The 13,740-nt window shown below is 35.9% G+C and overlaps 1 protein-coding gene across 3 annotated transcripts in view; it reads left to right on the forward strand.

Annotated features, from left to right (window-relative positions):
- The window catches only part of PHTF2 (putative homeodomain transcription factor 2), a 113,922-nt gene that overhangs the window by 69,565 nt on the left and 30,617 nt on the right, over positions 1-13,740 (forward strand). For all 3 annotated transcript variants that reach the window (XM_045565570.1, XM_045565571.1, XM_045565568.1), the window contains exons 4-7: positions 675-744; positions 1,365-1,523; positions 4,038-4,203; positions 5,129-5,293. In XM_045565570.1, the coding sequence (XP_045421526.1) occupies positions 675-744; positions 1,365-1,523; positions 4,038-4,203; positions 5,129-5,293 (560 nt within the window). The remainder of the gene's footprint in view (positions 1-674; positions 745-1,364; positions 1,524-4,037; positions 4,204-5,128; positions 5,294-13,740) is intronic.

Below are 13,740 nucleotides of genomic sequence, written 5' to 3' on the forward strand. Positions count from 1 at the left end.
AACTTAATTTTAGTCAGTGTTCAATAATTTCAAATTTAAATTCAATTCACAATAACTGCCTCTTCCTCTCCCTCTTCCTTGTTATAGTATCTAAGTTCTGAGGCGATGAGGTGGCATTGCATTCTGATCATTGGTTGGTTGGCATGTGAACATGGTGGCAGCCCTGAGATACGCATCATCCTGGCTCTCAGCTGATTGGTACCTGCCGAGAAGTCTGCATCTCGATCTGGTCCTCAGCTCTGTGATCTACTGCTTTCTGCAATAACACCCCCAGCATCACACCTTGAGGGCCCTTGGGGGCCACTGTTCCCCGAGCTAGCCTCAATACTCTCCTAATGTCAATCTGGGGCCAATGCAATCCTCTGGACCATCTCAGGCTGTACACCTGAGTTTGCTTGATAATGATAGTCTTTGTATTATAATTTTACTGTTAATAATAAACAGGCCTCGCATGTTACACATATCCCTAAATATATCCTCTAGGAAAGTAATCAAATTTATTACAATACTATAATTATGTTCCATTTGTAACAAATGTATAATGTGTTACATTGTTGTGTATATTATTACTTTATTTAAATTGAAATGTTTAGGAGTTGATTATTTTCTGCTATTCTGGATTTTTAAATAATATGTGTATATATAATTTCAGTACTTCTTTTAATATATCATAGGGGTTAAGGAATAAACCAAAGAAAACAGCTCATGTGAAACCAGACCTCATAGATGTTGATCTTGTAAGAGGTGAGTATTGGACAAATAAATGCTTAATACACGTAGACATTCACCTTGATGGAACAATTCAAAATAGGCTATATACATATATATTTGCAGCAATAAAAGCATTATGAGCCTAAATGAAGGCAGTAGTAATATAAAAAAGAGAGTGGAAGCATTTAAATCTTACTGATTAGTCTTTCCTCACACTAAAGATCATTCCAAGAAATAAGTGTAAAAGAGTAACAGCTCATGTTTACTTATTAAACTATAGGACTTGGTTATAAAAATTAAAGTGGTAATTTGTAATTCCAAACTAGAACTGACATTTGAATATTGTCCTATATTTGTAAAATATGTGGGGGAAATTCTGCTGTTAATTTCAATTAATAATGTTTTTCAAAGTACCTGAGTTAGTTAATACAGCATGAAGGATATTTTTAAAAGCATCTATTACTCAAAATTGGATATTTCTCACTCATAGCATAGTACAGAATAAAGTTATATGTGTTGTTTTTCCAAACATTGAAATTTTTTATCTGAGGAGATTATACTCTGAATTGAATAGAAGTTGATTCTTTTCTGCTACTCTGGATTTAAAAAATATATCTCTCTCTATATATATCATTTATTTTACTTTTTTCCAGGGTCTGCATTTGCTAAGGCTAAGCCTGAAAGTCCTTGGACTTCTCTGACTAGAAAGGGAATTGTTCGAGTTGTGTTTTTTCCCTTTTTCTTCCGGTGGTGGTTACAAGTAACATCAAAGGTCATCTTTTTCTGGCTTCTTGTACTTTATCTTCTTCAAGGTATAATTGAGTGATGGACATACATTTTGCTTTTAACTTTCAGCATGTTATATTTTTAGGGTTACTAAGACTTTTTTTTAAATATATAGTAACAACTACTGAGTATAAAGTGAGTATGAGTATGTTAATAAGACACAAAAACTGGTTTGGTATATAAAATGTTTAAGAAAACAAAGCAGTTATTTTCCAATATAATTTTATGAAAATTTGAATCTCTAGATGGCTAAAGAAAAATAGAAATTGAGATGATTTTTAAAAATTGGAAAGAAAACCTCTTCAAAATGTATCCCCCATAACACACACACCAGTCTTTTTTTAAAAAATACAAACTATACAAGTTTATTTTTCATGCCTTAGGTATGGTTTCTTTTTTCTGTACCTTTTGCCACTGTGATCTGAGCTGTCCTCATTCTATTGAAATTCTTTCTATACACCATACACTAAGTGCTTTCTGGATCTCATTTAATTCTCACAACCACCCAGTGAAATATAGGTACTATTTTTTTCTTTGAGACAGAGTGAGACCCCAGCTGGAGTGCAATGGCATCATCATAGCTCACTGCAACCTCAAACTCTTGGACTCAAGCGATCCTCCTGCCTCAGCCTCCCCAGTAGCTGGGATTACAGGCATATGCCACTGCACCCAGCTAATTTTTCTATTTTTAGTAGAGACAGGGTCTCGTTCAGGCTAGTCTCGAAATCCTGAGCTCAATTGATCCTCCTGCCTTGGCCTCCCAGAGTGCTAGGATTACAGGCCTGAGCCACCATGCCCAGCCTAGGTACTATTACTATGCCTACCTTATAAACATAGGACCTGACAGACCTGAGAGACCAAAGCCACACAGTCACCAAGTATGGTAGGTAAAGCCCAGTTTGAAGTCTAACCTAGGTGACCATATGTCCTAATTTACCTTGGACTGTCCAACTATCCAAGTTTACTCACGTTGTCCTGGTGCTTTTAACAGCCCCTATTTCACTCTCAGAAGTGTCCTAGTTTAAATGATAAATTACATGGTCACCTTAACACCCATATACACCCATCTTTTTGATTTAATAATTATTAACATTTTGGGATGTTTACTTAAATCTGTTTTGTTAAAGTAAATTATATATATCAAGACATTGTACCCCTGAATATATCAATATGAATACATCTCTTCAAAATATGCATATTGCATGACTACATTACAATGATGGTACTTAACAAAATGATCAAAAATCTTCTAATATTAAAATTTTCCACTTGTTTCAAAACAGAATTAGGTACTCCTAGGCCCTGGATTCAGGCATGGCTGGATCTAGAGGCTCAGGTGATATCTTCGCTTTTTATGCTGTTGACTCTCCTTCCTTGCCAGTCACACTCCTAGGTTGGCTCTTTCTGAATAGTGGCTGAGATGGTCCCTGGCAATTTCATATTTTCATTGTCTTTAGTGTTTGTGATCTAGGAGAAAGGCCTTCTTCAAGCACCTGTGTTAGTCCCTGGAAAAGATTCTGATTGGCCCTCCTTAGATCACTTACCCATCTTTTTATTAGCTACTATGCTCAGAGTTATTGAAACTGTGGCAAGCCTAGATTACATGTGTATCCCTGAAAAAAAGAAATAAAAACATTTGGTAGACAGATAAAGAAGGGAGACTCCTAAAAGGTAAAGAGAGTTTATGTACAGAAAGTCTAAGGGATGCTGAGCAGCCAAAAACAAGATTACCCCTTCATGCAGTAATGGTAAGCATTGTTGGGTGGTTTCCCTGGAAAATATGCCTAAGTAAGTTTACATTATTAATTCTAAGGAGATAGACCTCTGTTAATAAGAAGCTCTTTATAGCCTCATTATACTTACCATGAGACTTCCTTCTTTATAAAACAAAGAAATAAATGTACTTGAAGTTAGTGTGGTTCTTTCAATTGTGATCTTACACTTAGATTCATATACATCTAACTTTCATTGCATTGTTGAGGTGTGTACTTTAGAGATTATGTTGGTTATCATCTTTTTTTTTTTTTTCTCGTTTTGGAGACACTGTCTTGCTGTGTTGCCCAAGCTAGCATGCAGTGGCATGATCATAGCTCACTGCAACCTCAAACTTCTAGGTTCAAGCAATCCTCCTGCTTCAGCCTCCCAAGCAGCTGGGATTACAGGCACATGCCACTACACCCAGCTGATTTTTCTATTTTTTGTAGAGATGGTGTCTCACTATGTTCAGGCTGATCTTGAACTCGTAGCCTCAAGTGATCTTCCTGCCTCCGCCTCCCAAAGTGCTGGAATTATAGGCATGAGCCACCATGCCTGGCCTATGTTGATTATCCTCTTGCTCCAAGAGTTTATTACTAAATATACCATGGTTAGGCTGTGGCAAACAGTAAAATAGTCTGAAAGAGCTTGTCTGGAGTACATTTTAAACTCATTTAAATTTAGAAAAATAATCTGGCAAGAAGTGATATAAAAACAATTTTAAAAGTTTTGAAGAAGTGACTATCAGATCTATAATTAAGCATATTTTTTTTCCCTTTTTGTAGTTGCTGCAATAGTGTTATTCTGTTCCGCTTCTAGCCCACATAGCATACCTCTGACAGAAGTGATTGGGCCAATATGGCTGATGCTGCTCCTGGGAACTGTGCACTGCCAGATTGTTTCAACAAGAACCCCCAAACCTTCTCTAAGTACAGGGGGTAAACGAAGAAGGTACTGTCTGTTTAAAAGTGATCCTTTTATAGATTTCCATAATATTGAGTCCAGGATTGTTTTTGACTGCTCTTACCTTCATGGAGTAAAATGTTATCTCATACAGTTGCTCTTTCAAATAAAGCACTGAGCCTCAGAATCAATAACCAAGTGATTTAGCTTTTATATTTGCCTCACGGCCATTTTGAGACCACATGTCTGTTTTTTTGTTTTTTTCCTTGAAGCTTATTTCTAGTCACTTAATATCAATGTAGGGAATATACGTTAGCTAGAGTTGTCAATAATTCCCACTACTTACAAACCTTGTGTTTCTAAGATGCTTTGGCAAAAGCAAGAGCCAAGAAGAAATTTCAGCTAAAGCATTTATTATATACTATTTGAAGCTGTTTAATATTACCCTTTGATTAAGTAAACATAGCAAGTCTCACTGGCCACTCAGTACAATGGAGTTCTGTTTTAAGGGTCTTTTGGAACAATTCCTCTTTTGAATATTGTTGCTAAGAGATTGTGACATTTGCAGTTTTTGGGTGTTAAGATTTAAGCCCATCTCATTTTTAAAAGATAATACCTACATTAGATAAACAGCGTTGCTAATCAGTTAGATTATAATTCTTTCCAGTCTAAATTTTCTTCTTTCTTCATCTGCAGATAAGTGGCATTCAAATAGGGAAGAAATGTGATCCTTACAATCTTCTGTCCACTGACCTGTCAGTATGAGCAGGGAACAATACCTTAACATTTATAGAAATTGGTCTTGAATATACACCATGATATTTGGATTAAATACTATAAAGTAAATCTAAATTTTATTATGTATTAAATAAAGTTCCTGTGTTTATGTTTTTCGAAATTTTGATCGTACTGCTGAGAAAATGGTTGTTAAAATTTTAAAGCTGCCTTCCACTCTTAATCTCTTCTGATAAAGGAAATTAAGAAAAGCAGCCCATTTGGAAGTACATAGGGAAGGAGATGGTTCTAGTACCACAGATAACACACAGGAAGGAGCAGTTCAGAGCCATGGTACAAGCACCTCTTACAGCGTTGGCGCTGTCTTCAGAGATCTCTGGCATGCTGCTTTCTTTTTATCAGGGTTTGTATTTATTTAAGGCTATATATGGCATAGAGATGCACTATCCCTTTTCTGGCACTTCAGTCTAAGGTAATGAATATTAATTACTTTAAATATGACAGCCTCATTATGGATTTTGTTTTGATAAATTATAATACTATAGATAATGAAAATATAGAGAAGATAAAATTTACTTTGGGTTATGTATAAATACATCTGTATAAGAATAAATATATATATATATATATATACACACTACCAAAATATAGTTAGGATTTTTTGATTCTGATTTCTTTTATATTTAAGTACTATTTTACTTCTGTTAATTGGTTAATTTATTTTTATCTGCATTATAGATCAAAATTGGCTAATACGTCATGAGCTGTATGAAATTTTTTTCTTCTGAGTCCCTGCCTCAGTTAAACAAATTTATTGGAAATAAAACACATAGGCATTATTATTTAAATGAATAAAATATATACTTTAGTTTGAAATTCTAGTTTTTTATGCTGGGCTTTTTGTATAGTTTGTGCCATCAAACCAAATAGGAAAATATAATTACAGCAAACTTCAAAAATAAATTAAACCTAACTCAATCTTATATTATTATTATTTTGGATATTTAATTCAAAACATTTAAGAGTTATGTTACTATTTTACATATACTTATAATAAATCTGAACTGTTAAAAAGCTATGATCAAAATATTGAGTGTAACTGATGACAGGTACTAAATTAATAAATGAAGAAAAGGGATACTGCAAATAACTATTCTGTCAGTTTGTTAACTCCTTTACTAATATATTTTGTCAATTTGTGATTGTGCTCTTATGATAAAGTCTATCATGCATTATGCAACTAAGCAATTATATCCTGGGCATATTTTCTTTGATTGTAATTTTTGGGAAAGTTTTCCAAATCTTAATAGTTTGCAGTAACATGGCATTGATTAAGTTGAAACCCTGGCTATTCCAATTACTTCTTTCTTCAGAGACAATATGTTTTTCTTTTTTAACTTGTGTTGGATTCTGTCTATATCTCTCTCATTAGTCATTTCTTTTAAAAAAATAGCTCTTCTTTCTAATATTAGGATGCAAACAGTTTAATCACTGCAAAGGCAGTTTCTGAAACATTTCTCAAGACTTTCAGATAAGCAGTTATAAATAGCATAGTGGATATAATTTGCTTTTTGGGAATCATTTAGTTGTTTTGGTTGTCTAAAACTGATGCTATATTATGTGTAGTGTTCAGAATCCCCCTAAAACTAACAGGTTGGTACCTTTGGAAGTTTATCATCTTTCTGTAGTCAAATGAGATCCAGACTTCAGTTTTCCTCCTGTTGGGCTGCAGGATGACCATGACCAAGACTACTATTATATGGGTATCCATTACAGTGGCTAACCCACTGGATTTATTCTCTATAATCATGAGAACTGTACATCTGAATATTTTTAACAGTGTACTATTTTCAGCTGTCTTATTTTGGGGCTGGTTTGCCAGCATATGAATGAGACTGTTTTTAAATATTAGGTACAGAAAGGTCCTAAGAGAAATGTTAAGTTTAGAAATCCTAAGCTGATTTTAGAAATCTTGATGATGTCATCTTCCCTCAGGCTTTGTTAAGTCAGGAAGGGCTTAAACTGAAATATCAACTGAGCCTTAACAAAATTATTTCATAGATCAAAAAGCTGGATACTTCTATTAAGGTATCTCATTTAACATAACCGATGGAAAAATAAATGAATAACCACAAAAATGTCTAGGCTTTGTGTATGGTGTTTTGATGATTTTTAAATGTTAGGATGAGAACCACTATTTTAAAATCTTGGATTTCTAAATTGGAAAGGTGCTATTTGTCATCTCTAAGTACATTTCATTCTTAAGATAAAACATTTCATTCTTAAGATAAAACTATTCTTTTTAAAATAGGGCACAAGGCCGGGCGCGGTGGCTCACGCCTGTAATCCTAGCTCTGGGAGGCCGAGGCGGGTGGATCGCTCGAGGTCAGGAGTTCGAGACCAGCCTGAGCAAGAGTGAGACCCCGTCTCTACTAAAAATAGAAAGAAATTATCTGGCCAACTAAAAATATATATACAAAAAAATTAGCCGGGCATGGTGGCTCATGCCTGTAGTCCCAGCTACTCGGGAGGCTGAGGCAGTAGGATCGCTTAAGCCCAGGAGTCTGAGGTTGCTGTGAGCTAGGCTGACGCCACGGCACTCACTCTAGCCCGGGCAACAAAGTGAGACTCTGTCTCAAAAAAAAAAAAATAAATAAAAAAATAAAATAGGGCACAGTATTTCTCATTTGAAAAAGTTAGGAATTACTTTTAAAAACCTTTATGAACCTAAGGAAACAAAGCCTAAGAAAATATAAATTTAAAAAGATATAAAAATTAATTATATTTCTCAAGGATTTAGTACTTTAATTTCAGTGAATTTTTATCTTAATTGGCATAATTTTAGTTTCTATTGAATAGAAATAATTATATCTTCATTGTGTATCTCTTCAGTATAATACTTTGAAATTCAAATAGATCCTAAATTTTCTTTCGTGTCCTTTAAAATTTGTTTTGCCATCACAATATCACTAAAAACAGAAAACAGGAATTATGCTCTTTTTTTGAGGAGAGAAAGTAACTTATATAAATTGACTTGGTAATATCAGAATAAAACCAGATCACATGTTAACTTATGTGCCTGATTCACCTACCTTTAAAATTCCTGTCACATTTAGATTTAGTATTTACCATTTTTAACACTAAAGGGAAAGTTTAAGATTTAATAAATTGATTTTCTTCACAGAATGGCATGCCCTGCAAAATATAAGTTAAAGTGGTGTGCTGTCCCTTTAGAAATTTTTGGTATAAGGATTAAAATTTGGCTTTTCTTGACTATGGCTTAAATAGTTTGGTTGTTTAAGCCTGTGGTCCCCAACCCCTGGGCCACAGACTGATCGTGGCCTGTTAGGAGCTGGGCTGTGCATCAGGAGGTGAGCTGCAGGGAGCAAGTGAACCTCCCTCTGTATTTTAATATACACATTAGTTTTCATGGTTAATATGCACAGTAGTTTTTATGTTTAATACAATAGATTTGAAATGTTATGAACTAGCAAGTCCTTTAAAAGTTGTGTTAACTTTTTGTTTAGTTTTCAATGTGAAAAACACATCCAGTTTTATGATTTATGTATATAGATCATATATTTATTTGCATTTTTATTTGCATAATTTAGCTCACAAAGGAACTAAGGTGATTGTATTGCACATATTTCTTTTTTTTTTTTTTTTTTTTTGAGATAGAGTCTCACTCTGTCACCCTGGCAGGAGTACAGTGGTGTCCTCATAGCTCACTGCAACCTTAAACTTCTGGGCTCAAATGATTCTTCTGCCTCAGCCTCCTGAGTAACTGAGACTACAGGCGCATGCCACCACATTCGGCTGATTTTTGTTATTTTTTGTAGAGATGGGGGTCTTGTTCTTGCTAAGGCTGATCCCACACGCCTGGCTTCAAGTAATCGTCCTGCCTCGGCCTCCCAAAGTACTAGGATTACAGGTGTGAGCCACTGTGCCCTGCTTATACTGCATATATGTCTAAGGGTCATTCCCTTCCAAGAGTAGCTTTGACTTAGCAGTACTCCTTGAATGTGAAGTATAGTACTTTAAAGAAAATTCTACACAGGTCATGCTAGCCAAAGATCAAAGTGGCAGGCTAATTATAAAACTAAGCCTTGATCATGACCAATTGCACTTGGTTTGTTTACATGTTTTCGGTTCAAAATCCAATGCAGGAAATACTTTTTTTCTTATTAGTCAAGAAATATTTAATAAGCACCTATCATAGGCCAGGCATTGTGTTACATACTGGGAATACAGTGCTGTAGATGAAAGGCTATTGGAGGAGAATCACATATATACCATTAAAATACAGTGTTATAAGTGGAAACAAAATGCCCTAGGAGCATGAAGGAGAATACAGCTATCTCTGCCTAGGAAAGTTAGGAAGGCTTCACATTTTAGTTGGGTCTTGAAAGTGAATTTAAACAAGGGGTTGAATAATGCAGTGTTTTTACAAGAAGGATGGTTCTGGGAATTCTAATAACATCATTCCTATATCATTTTTCTGAATAGAGATGTTTGGTAAACTCAAGAAGCTGGGAATACGAGGGTGAGCAGCTAAGGCAGAGTTGAGGAGAGTTGTGGCCTTATGATGGCTCACTGCCTAGGTGATTGGTGAGGTCTGGGTTGCTGGTCCTTCATCTAGGCCCTTCTCCCTCAGCATCAATGGATATTCCAAGGAAAAGCCCTTAGTTACTCCTACAAGCTTCATCAACACCCAAGACAGAATTGAATCTGAGATTTTTTTCCTCTAAGAATTGTAGAATATAGAGTTTAAAAGAATACTGAAAATCACCAAGTTTAGTTGTTTCTAACTAACATCTCCTAGGATCTTAGGGATTCTCAGAGTGGCAAATGAAAATCTATAATCAATTTTCAATATTCTAAAAAGCCTATCAGAAGTTGCACATTTTCTGATAGTATTAAATGACAAGTTTCCTTGCTTTATGCTTGAATCATATCCTATCCATGTCAAAATGAGGTTCTGACTGAACTGTCTTCCAATTAAATACAAACTGTTTTCTCTTTATTATACTCAGTTTGGTAAACAGCTTTTCAAAATCCACCAGTGAGATCATGGTCAAGCCAATAAAACTGGTAACATCCGATACAATGTTTGTAATTTACAAAAAACTTTTCACTGATTTCATCCTGATTTGTTCCTCGTAACACTGGAATCACTTAATAACAGCAGAGCCGGGAGGCCTTGACTCTCAGGCCAGTGCTCTTTTCAACTGCTCTGAGCTTTCTAGGTTCTTTTTGTGTGTCTCCAGTCTACATGTCAAAATGACGGCAGTGCCTGTCATGCCTTGGCTGTTGGGTCACACTGCCTACCTCTGAAGTGAAAGCAACTGATCTTCCTGTTCAGGAGTGTGGCTCACTTGCACACACACATTCATGATACAGTGACTCAGTGCCACTCTTGGCCTGGAGCAGGCAGCCTGAAGTAGCTTTTCGTTAAAATATATGTTGTAAAATTTTACAATATTTATTTTTTAAGTAAATCTCTCACTTCCACTGCCTTTCCTTAGTATTTTTACCCCCTAAAGCAAGAGAACAGGATGAATTATTTAAACATCTGAGTTTTAGAAACCTGTGTTCCTTTTGAGAAATTCATATTATTCTTTGAGGTTCTTACTTTCACTTAGTAATAGCAATGTGAATCACATAGCAATTAGTGGTAAAACTAAACCTGGCCTGGAGCAGCCACAGGTTTTGACCTTCTTTTTTTTTTTTTTTTTTTTTGAGACAGAGTCTCACTTTGTTGCCCCCGGGCTAGAGTGAGTGCCGTGGCGTCAGCCTAGCTCACAGCAACCTCAAACTCCTGGGCTTAAGCGATCCTCCTGCCTCAGCCTCCCAAGTAGCTGGGACTACAGGCATGCGCCACCATGCCTGGCTAATTTTTTCTATATATATTTTTAGTTGTCCAGATAATTCATTTCTATTTTTAGTAGAGACGGGGTCTCACTCAGGCTGGTCTCAAACTCCTGACCTTGAGCTATCCACCCACCTCGGCCTCCCAGAGGGCTAGGATTACAGGCGTGAGCCACCGTGCCCGGCAGGTTTTGACCCTCATTTCTTGCAATAATTAGAATTTAGCTCTAGCATTTTCTTTATGCTCAAATTCAAAGAATGCCCTAATCAGGTGACAAATCAGTTTGTGCTTTTTTCAATATGTAATTTTATTTTGAAACAATTTCAGACTTCCAGAAAAGTTGCAAGAACAACACAAAGAACACTCGTGTATCTTTCATCCTGAGACCTGATTAAAATTCTGCTAATTGCCCTTATTGGTGTCCTTTATTATAAAAGAAAGCTGTCATCTGGGATCATTTGCCACGCCAAGTGATCATGTCTCCTAGTCTCCTTCAATCTGGGATGGATCCTCAGTCTTTCCTTGAGTTTCATGCTCTTCACATTTTTTGAAGACTTCAGGGCAGCCACTTTGTAGAATGTTCCTCAGTTTGGGTTTGTGCCAGTGGTATGCTGGATCTAGCTCCAAGTAACTTGTGAGAACAGAATATTCATATTTCTTCCCAATTTTATGTTCAGTGATATCAGTTGGTACTTGAAACTGGCCATGGTGGAATTATTGGCACCATAGAAGTCAGGAAATACATAAACAAGGACTTTTTCCCCTAGAGAGCTTGTTGTTAAACATTTACCAGCACACCATTGGATTTGCCTAATGTTTCTTTATGATTAAACCTAAATTATGCATTTTTGACAGGAATATCACAAAAGTGACACTTTGTTCAAATCAGTGCATCTTATCAGGTGGCAAATAGTGTGGATTTGTTCCATTACTAGTGATATTTACATTAATCACTTGGTTAAGATGATGTCTGCCAGATTTTTCCAAAATAAATTTATTTTTCCTTTAATAATCAACAAATATCCTGAGATGTGTTAAGGCTAAAAATGCAGTCATTTCTTGGTATCTTTGGGTGATTGGTTCCAGGATCCCTGAGGATACCGAAATCTGAGTATGCTCAAGTCCCTTATAGAAAATGGCATAGTATTTGCATATAACCTATGCACATCCTCCCATGTACTTTAAATCATCTCAATTACTTATACTACCTAATACAATGTAAACATTATGTAAATAGTTGTTATACTGTATTATTTAGGGAATAATGACAAGGAAAAAAGTCTGGACATGTTAAGTACTACAATCATATTAAGCCTAATTACATTTTAAATTAGAGGTTGATTGAATCCTTGGATGTGGAATTGCAGATATGGAGGGCCAACTGCAACTCATTTCTCATCCACTTTCACCTTCTAGTTTTAGCATTCATTGATGATTCTTGCCCAAATTATTATTATGATGGTTCCCAAATGGTGATTTGTCTAACTTCATCCTTCCTTCTACATTTATTATTTGGCATTCTACTTTAAGAAGAAGCTTTCCCTTTACTCACAAATAGATTCTGAGCAATCTATTTACTCACAGATTTCTATTTTATTCAGTTTGTTACTACATTATTTATTTTGATGATCAGATTGACCCAACTTTAGCCAGTGGTGTCCCTTTGAACAGTTTCCTTGTTAATGTTGACATGCCTCTATCATTCTTTGAGCATTTCTTTACTTTCTGGTGCAAAAAAAACGTTTCAGGGTCTACTTTTACTTCCTTCTGCCCCAGCCCTGGAATCAGCTACTTTTTTTTTTTTTTTTTTTGGTGTATAGAAACCAAAATCTGGGTGCAAGGTGTCCTTACTGCTTTTGGGGTGTTGCTAACCCCAGGCCTTTTCAGTGGCAGAGCAAGAAAATGTGTGTTTATCCCTTAACATTTATATTTATTTCTATAGCTATCCTTATATATTATAAACCATGAATTTGTAATGATAGCTCTAATTCAAATACGATACCAGGGGTTCACTCTATCTTTTCTCCTTTTTATGTTTATATCTACTTTTTCCATCAGTAAAGAACCCAATTCCATTATTGTCAATGTGTTTATTTATTCAATTAATCCCCTGTATGTAGCCCATCTCCTGACCCTGCCAGGCTGCACCTGGCACCCTGCCCTAATATTGTACTCAAATGGGCTGCCATTATTGACTCACTGGCGTGCTCCTGCTGTCCCACTCCAATAATACTCTTTCAAGTGTTGTCATTACCAGCCACTGAGGCTGCCTTTGTTTGTACTTTGAGCTACTGTGTAAACTCTGAGAGTGGTGCTTACATTTAGTATTTTCTTTTGCCATTGCAGCTTGATCTGCATTTGGTTCATGAAAAGCATGAAGCAGCTACTATAGCTTAATAACTTACTGTTTATGTCTCCTGATAGTATTACATATACTTTGAGGAGATAGTGGGGAGAGAAACAACCCACGGATGACTGGAAAGAAGCAGAGATACGGAAGGAAGTGAGAGGTAGCTGAAAGGTATTGTAATGAGTGCTACTAGTAGTACTCTTCTACCTAGTTTGACATAGTTTTTACCCTGTCCTGTTAAGGAAAGAACACATGTCCCTTAGAAAAATGCTTAAAGCAACAGCTTTTACTGACTCAAAGATCTTTCATTTGACCTGTAGAGTTCTAGTTCACTTGGCATGGTTTCCCAAATTTTCATCCGCTGTTTATGCTTTGAGCTACTGGCCTCCAGGCCCATGTATTCAATTGCCCACTCATGTTTCTCAGCATGTTCCATCTTTCTTCCCAAATAAATTTTTTTCTTCTTGCACATTCTGTCTGATTAATGGTTCTATCAGCTTTTCCACTCTTCTTTCAATTCATTTATCGCCTTTCCCCCTTCCTTCTCAGCCTAGTCTAATTTCCATAAGCCTTCATACATACCTTTCCAGCACACTCCCTCTTCTTTATCTTTGAGTTTCTGACATTTTCA

The sequence above is a fragment of the Lemur catta genome, chromosome 11 (genome assembly GCF_020740605.2).
Source record: "Lemur catta isolate mLemCat1 chromosome 11, mLemCat1.pri, whole genome shotgun sequence".
Lineage (NCBI taxonomy): Eukaryota > Metazoa > Chordata > Mammalia > Primates > Lemuridae > Lemur > Lemur catta.